At 43.6% G+C, this 8,262-nt stretch overlaps 1 protein-coding gene across 1 annotated transcript; it reads right to left on the reverse strand.

Moving 5' to 3' along the window:
- Window positions 1–247: 247 nt before the first annotated feature.
- LOC104576091 (interleukin-17F) lies at window positions 248–2,908 on the reverse strand. The gene is made up of 3 exons (XM_010223455.2): window positions 2,882–2,908; window positions 1,565–1,809; window positions 248–485 (listed from the first exon to the last, which is right to left on the reverse strand). The coding sequence occupies exons 1-3, from the start codon at window positions 2,906–2,908 to the stop codon at window positions 248–250; spliced, it is 510 nt and encodes a 169-aa protein (XP_010221757.2).
- Between the last annotated feature and the right edge of the window lie 5,354 nt (window positions 2,909–8,262).

The raw sequence follows: 8,262 nt of genomic DNA on the forward strand, positions 1-8,262 counted from the left end.
AAACAAAATTTAAAAAGCACGTTCTTTACTCCCTCCCTTCAGGAAGTGAAAAAATAATCAGCCTTCTCTCCATCCCTCTTTATCCACGCTAAACCCTGTAAATTATTAACAGCAGGAATCAGTGCTTTGAGGTCATTTGCTCAGGTTTGTATGGGGAATGTCATGTTGAATCCATGGCGATGGTTGGGATGCAGGAGCCCACAGGAGCCGTGTCCTCGTCCCGCTGCCACCTGCCCTGTGGCCAGTCCTAGGACTGGTGCTGGATGAGCGGGGTGGCACAGGTGCATCCCACGGTGATGACCTTCTTCTCCAGGCGGTAGGTGGGCAGGCAGCCCTGCGGCTCCCGCCGGAGCACCAGGATCTCCTGGAGGATGGGCACAGAGTTCAGGCCGTGGTCCTCCTGCCCCTGCGGGCTCACGCAGCTCGAGTGGCGGCACGTGGCATCCGCGATCACCTGCGGGAAGCGGTTGGGGTCCTCGTCGAGCCTGGGGACACAAAAGTCATGGGGTTTAATTCACTTGCTATGCTCCCAGACACTGTGCAGATCGGCAGGATCTTTATTTTCCTCCATGGAAGCACCAAGGGAAAGCAGGGTCAAGGCATCTATACATCACAGAGCAGCACATTGCATTAGTTCCTTGGGTCTGGCTAGCAGCCTCTTGCTCAGAATAGAAAGAATGATAACAGAGACATTTTTTTCTCTATCTAATAAAAATAAAGATGTTATCTTTCCTTTCTGCAAAAGTTTAGCCTAGAATATGAATGGCGAAACCATAGTAAAGCTAAGGCAATCAGCTCTGATACAACATTTCCCAAACTGTTGAGATTATCCAACAGCACATAGTCAAACATATTTATTTTATACATCAATATATATATTATATATTTTTTTTTCATTTTTTCTTCTTTTGTCTTCTCATGACCGTACCATAGCCCTGTGTATTTCCTTTATGAGACAAGGCCAAAGATTTTCCCTATACTTTAACACTTTCGGAATGATTTTCTACAAATGGATTATGTTTTGAAAGGGAGAGTAATACTGCTATATTTTATCTCCACTTGAGCAGGGGGTTTGGACTAGATGATCTCTAGAGGTCCCTTCCACCCTCAACCATTCTGTGATTTTGTGATTCTGTGATATTATTCTTCAGTAATAGAGGGAGCTGGATGCATTGCTGAATTGGTAATGAATTGTTCATTTCTAGTTTGTTTGTTTTTAATTTCAGCATTCAAAATTACTAATTTTGAGGAAATTTCAAACAAAACTTTTCAAAAGTCAGATAGAGAAACAGGAAATGCAGTGTATTGACATTTTTCTTTTGAAGATATTTGAAGATATTTTTCAGTTGATGAAGTGATTCTTTAACAAAAAAAAAAGCTGTTTTTGAACCATTCTAGCAATATTACCTTTCACTGCAAATAGTTTCACTTGGAAAAAAAAATAATCTAACCCTAGAATGCACTTTTTGACCAAGCACTGGTGGCAACAGTCAGAGGAATTTAGACATATCCTGAGGGCATGTTGTGGTTCACTATAGAGAAGAACTGTGTACATGGTCATTACCTGTAATCCCAAGGAGAGAGCGATCGGTTCCTGACATCATGGATTATCCTAGAGACAGGATCTGAATTGCTGAGATGGATGTTGACTTTCACTGTTGTTGGGAATTTGAGGTCCTTTTGGGTCACGCAATCTTCGCCGAGCCTTTCAAAGCGACCGTTCTTGTTGAGTCGAGGATGAACTGCCCCCCGGGAAGGTGAGCTCCTCACCATGAGTGCTAGGACCAGCACCAAAAGCAGTGACCTGAGCTGGAAAACAGGAGATCGGCATTGGCTCTGTACAGGAGAGACGTTAGGATATGAGGAACCCTTGTGTCTCTTAGGCATAAGCTTCACCTAACAATTCCCGTTAGCCATCAGCAAGAAGGAGGCATCTTGACTAAATGGCACCATTGCTACTAACAAGAGGAGAAGCATGGGAGACAGAAGTCCTATTCCAAATTCCTTTGTCGCTGTGACAAGACAGCAGATTTGCACACTTTTATTTGGGTGAGATGGGCCAGCATGCATAAGTAGTGCAATAATGCCGATATACTGATCTCAGAGGGATGCTAAACTTCCCAATTAATCACTGTCACAGCTCCAAAAAGAGCATATTTCCAGAGAACTAGGCAAGGTTGCTCCAGAAGCAAACACCAGTATTCCATGATCTGCAAGGTGGGCTAAGGACTCAGCTAAATGCGTCCCTATGCACAGAAACACAGGTTAGCCCTATACCTTCCCAAACCAGGAAAGAAACCCAGGATGGCAGCTTCCTAGCAGCCAGGTTTGCTGCAAATGACCCTTTTCTTGATGAAATCTGAGATTCTTTTTCCATCTCCAGCAGTTGGAGTTTTAGGAATAAAAGACAGAGAGATGCAAGGTTTTTAAGAAAATCACAAGAGGTTGCAGCATTGCAAATAAAGCTCATGTTGGAATTCAAGCGCACAGGCATTCACTTCACTGTCTCCTCCATTTCTCTCCTCAACCTTTAACAATTTTGATACTAATTATCAGCAGTGAGAACTGTCTCTCCCAGACCCTGTATGTCCTACCAGTAAATAATATGTAGTCACTTGCTCATCCTCTCTCACATTAGGCTGGTTGCATCTTTCTGGCAGAGTTAGATATAGCTGGCTATGTCAGTAAAGCACCAATCCACTTGCAAAAGCTCAGGACAGAAAACTGTATCAGAGACGTAGTGACTCATTCAGTTCCCACTGAGACTAACAAGAGCTGTTCCTAGAAAACAGTATCACGAGGTCTGCATTCTGCACTTCTTTTGCAGATAACAACACACTAACATGATATCTGAAGATTCATATTAAATATAAGTATTTACCTTTGCAGCGTAGCTGGCAAAAGCCATTGCAGCCTCTCTGCTGCTTTAGGAGCTCACGAGGTGATGGAGCACAAGAGTTCTCCTGCTCTGAGATCTCTTTCAATCTGCTTGTGCTTCTGAGCCAGTTGTGGCCTTTTTATAGCAAACTTCAACCACTACCATTATTTCCATTGCGGCATATCAGGCTTACCTGACCTAGGTTAGAAGCTGATATTTCATTTTTAGTAGCCCACTTCCTTCCGCCTACTCCCAGAAAGAAGAAGGCAGATATTACGTCTTCAGACTCCCAAATCAAACCAATACAGTTTATTCAGGCAGATAAAGAGATAAGGAAAGAAAATCAGAGAAAAAAAAACGGTTGAGACAGCTTTTTTTTAATTCCCTCCTCCACTTTTCTAATATTAATGTTCTCTCACCACAAACACATCTATGTATATATTACTATGTGCCTCACACAAACCAAAAGAAAGAGATCAAAAAGTTGCAAAGTCAAGCACTCAAGGCCTTCAAAATGAGAGCAGGGTATGGAAACTTTATAGTTTAGCCTCCTTTTGTCTTAGCTACACAATCTGACCCCCACCAGCCTCACCCAGGACCCCCAACCACCCTCCTCCTGTGGCTCGGAGGCTACATCTCAGCCCCTGGGATCTGTCTGAGCAATATGGTTGGAGTGATGGTCTCCAAACTAACTCTGGCCTGGCCTCCTGGATGATCCTTGGACCTGTCCTTAGGTGGCTTGTCTTCCGGGTGAACCCCTAGGACACAAGTCACAGTCCATTTCAAGTCCTGTCTGACCTTGTCTCCCAAATGGACCTCAGACAATTGTGGCCTCCATGACTCCAACCTTGTCTCTGGGCTCATCTCCTTTTCCTTGACACTGGGTGTCCTACAGGGATGCTGGATCTGCTTCATCCCCTTGCCCTGTCTCAGGATGCCAGTGGATTCCATTAGCAGGACCAGCTCCACTCACAGTATTCAGACCATGCTCATTAGTCCAAGCACTGCCCATGTTGGGGCCATCCCCAGCCTTCTAGTTTATCCTCCCTCATGGGAGGCCCTGATATGCCCATACTTGGCAAAGGAAACATAGAATGGTTTACAGTTTTAGATTTTTTTTTCATTTATTTATTTATTTTAGTAAGAGCAATTGCAACTTTATATTAGGGTCAGGATGTAATTCTAGTTTCAGGAACATGAAAACATTAAATAGCTTCATAAAGACTATATGATAAACAGATTTTCACATTATCCTCTTGTTTTCACTGCCAAGATCCTCAAAGAAATTTTCAAGAAACTCCAGGGCAGAAATACATACAAAATATTTGTAACTACGTTTTTTTTTTTTTCTTTCCATTTGAAGAGTCTGAAAGGGCTGTATCACCACCACCAGAATAGCAGTTGCCTATGGTGGAATTGGGACCTGGAAGGAACATGAGAGAGGAGAGGCCAATCCAGCTCCAGGCCTCCACGCTCTGCTAGTAGCAAGGATGGACATGCATTTCCAATACATGTACAAACACAAACATATGTATACAGTAGGTATATGCATATATACACCACTGGCCACATAGACTAGCACAGGCAGAAACACTCAGCACTCACACAAGCACAAAAAGCACCAGTGGCCACGTCCTCTACCTTCCTCCGGCAGATCAGGATCAAAGTCACTTGGTGGAAAATATGCGTGCACGTAAGTAGCATGGATCCCTCCAGTAACTGGCCTTAGATACTCAATGCACCCAGTCCTTTGGTGTCCCCACTGCTTCATGAAGAGACACACATCAGCAGGTCTCTCCAGAAGCTGCTCCAGACTTACGATCTTTCCAGTTGCCAATGCCCAGACCCCACAGTTTCTCTAGCAGACAGCTTAGATGCCCTGGTCCCTTGAGTAGGCAACCTACGTTTGCATCATTATCTGGCTCCCAAGCCTCTTATCGTACTTGCCAGCTAGTCTGGCCTCATGTTCTCTAGCAATTATACATCAACATGCACCCCCGCACAATATGCATGAACTCCGGTCTCTAGTTTCTGGCATCTTGCAGCACCCACACGTAAGATAGAGAGTTAGATTACACATCAAAAAAAATGGTTAAGAAAATAATTCAATAAGAAGACAGGACAGACTGTGATGGTGTAGTGACAAGGTTCACCCAGACAAGCATGACGACCAGTAGTCTGCTATCAGCCCTTTCAACCCCATCCTTCCCATTTTCCCATGTTGGTCCCTCACCAATCCTTGACCCTTCCCTTTCTCCACCTTTGGTGTTTTTTCCTAAGCATTCCATAATGTCTTGCATGGTCCCAAAATGCTCTCCCTGGTATGCATTAATGAGTCCTGTACGTCTATAGTTTTCAAGATGAAGTGGGAAGAGCCTCTCCTGATGACTTATCTGGCAGATCTCTCACTGGACCATAGGATGGTAGTCCCAGCATAGCTCTGAGAAGAGCTGTGTCAGGGACTCTGTTTGAACTGTCTAGGTTATTGGAGTTGCTCTGCCTAGCGTTGTTCCTCTGTTACTTTGTGTTTGTGAAGATCAGCTTTTAATCACAGAACCTAACAGTCACCATTTTACAATTAAGGAACAGAAGAATGAAAATAAGAAAGGAAGCAGGAGCAAGAATCCAAATATGACATGCAGGAATGGTGAGACCTGAACATCATGATCCAGCTGGGATTTTCCAGGCCTTTGCCATAGGCCCAGCTTTCTGTGCATGTCCTATGCCTTGTAACTGTTCATGGGTAGGAGCGAGAAGTCTGAAACTCTGTTGAGGGTTCAGCTTTTTTCCTCTCCACCTATCAAAGCACTTACACACCTCTGCTTTTGTGTCTTCTCAGTGAGAGAGTCCAAGTCAAGAACAAACTGAGAATCAGAGAGACATAAAAATGAAACAAAGAAATAATGATATAGTCATGACCAGCATTATAAAACTTCAGGATGACTACTTAAGAGTTAGCTCCATGTTCCCTTCTTGGAAGAAACTTGAAGGCTTCTCTACATAGGACAGCTGGTTAGAATTGGAAGCACAGTCATTATCTTGGAATGAAAGCTGTTTTTATTCCAGAAGAGGACCATGTAGTTCATTTGATCAGCATCTCTCTGGAAAATGCCTTGTGAGAAGGGAAGCCACCTTCCCCAAAGCCATGTAGCCACATGGGAGGAAGAAGACTGAAGCATCGGACCTCCTCACTCAAAATCATCATCTGTCCTCCAGACAAATGAGATTTGTTGGAAAGTCAGGAGCCTCCTACAAATTCAGAGCATTTTCTAGTCAGAGGGACTGTTCTGATGACTTCTACATCACGTCTTGAGTAATAGAAGCAGAAATCTTCATCAAATGAAGCTTTATGTTTTTGCCAGATGTTGTCACAAATTTGTGACCTGATTTAACAGACAGATTAGGATCAGCAACTCATCTCATGTAAAGTTTTAGCATTTTAGGTTACTAAGTTAACCCCCTTTTTTTCCTTGAATTGGCTGCTTGCAGAAAAACGAAGGGGGTATTGCCATGAAAATGGATTTTGCAGGTACAGACGTAACTGGAAATTGTTACAGGCAATGAAGCAAAGATGTTGTCACAGCAAAGATGGGCTTGTTAGTCCTGACCACCAATTTCCACTCACATCTGCTAGAAGAACTGAAAGAGGTCACCTATGACAGGCAATTATCAGGGGGAAAATACTCACTATCTCAAAAACTGTTCACTTCCATTTTGCTGGGTCTCAGAGCACAGATATGTGTGTCGACATGGAAATCAAAGACTGAAGTTTGAGTTAGCCTATGAGATTTCTCTTACACTTTTATAACCATAGAGTTAATAATTATTCACACTGTCGGATTCATTATACACATAGGTTATGGCTTTCATAATACTGCAGGGATGTTAGGCTTGCAACATAAGCAATTTCATATTGCACTTGGATACATTCTTTTAAGCTCTCTGATTATTTCAGCTACAACTCAAGTGATGCATCTATATCACTTACAAGAAAACATGGAATTGCAGCCTCAAATGGACAGAAACCAAAGTTGTTTAAAAGCCCTTAAACATAGTGGGAAAAACCCTGGGCACAGAACTGTGACCCCTGTTATGCTGACTTTGCTAGGCAAAGAAAGCACCATTTCCCAATTGCATCTCCACAAATTCACAGCTGGTACTTGGACCTAAACAATATGATCATTTTCTGCTTTGGAAACCAGTACTCCATGGTGAGAATGAACCAATTATGGAGATGTTCTCTGGAGAGCACATCTGCTGCTGCCTTCTCTGACAAGTCCATCCAGCTATCAGTGCCTCAGCACAACTTGGAAAATGGACAGTGCCTTTCCCCATTTTCCTTACATTTTGTTTATTTACGCTGGAGCAAGGACTGAGCTTTATTGTAGGTCTGCATCCTATCATCTAAGCAAGCCACCACAATTTGTCTCTACTATAAGCGAAGAGAAGGCATCTTTTGCAGGTAGACAGCTCAGTCACCTCAGCTCAGTCACATCATGGTCTTAGTAGCCCCAGCAAAAAAGGAGATAATGTGGCTGAAATGGCAACCAAACTCTGAATCCCCAAAGCAAATAACTACATGCCCTTTCACAGTGGCCTTAGCAGATCATCTGGAAGCAAAAGCCCCACCTTGCACCTCTAGCAGCTTAATCCCCCCTAACTGATTACTCCAGGTTTTTCCCTTCATTACATCAGACACCATTTCCCTTCATTACATCAGACACCTACTTGCTTTTTTATAAAGCTGACTCTATGGATCCGCATTTACCTTTTACTCGGTTTGCTGACAGTGCTTTATCATGTTAAAAAGTAGCATGACCAAATCTCAGACCACAGTCTAGAAGCACGAACTGGAAAAAGCCAGTTCTCAGGGGAAATGTGGTTGGCCAAACATGCCACAGATGTCAGTAGCAAAAAAAAAAAAAAAAAAAAAAATACAACTCTGAATGGGTCCTCTGGCGTGTATTGCTCCAACACGACACCAACCACAGCTGCGTCATCAGAAAACGGCTATTGGAAGAGACAGACAGGACCACCAAGCTCCCTCTACGGGTGACAGCAAACTTCACTTTTCGTCTACTGCTCTTGGCTTGGCTTCACACTTTGGCCAGAGTTGTGGGTAGAGTGAAAGGCAGGGATTGACTGCAGCCATTTGCACTAACTCAGGGATTTCACCGTTATTTCTGCATCCAGGACACTCACCCACCTCCTCAGGAGACTAGACCAACAGGGCATTCACTTTCTAGCACCAGTAACCCTGACAGGAGGACAATGATGATTTAAGAGAGATAAGGCTGAGGTGCAGCATGCTAAAATAGGCAATGGAGAAACACCGCCTACATCTGGTTGCACGACCTGACACGGCCTTCAAGTCTCTGGCATCT

This window comes from Tinamus guttatus, unplaced genomic scaffold (assembly GCF_059628265.1).
Source record: "Tinamus guttatus ecotype Peru unplaced genomic scaffold, ASM5962826v1 Tinamus_guttatus_pri_ptg000055l, whole genome shotgun sequence".
Lineage (NCBI taxonomy): Eukaryota > Metazoa > Chordata > Aves > Tinamiformes > Tinamidae > Tinamus > Tinamus guttatus.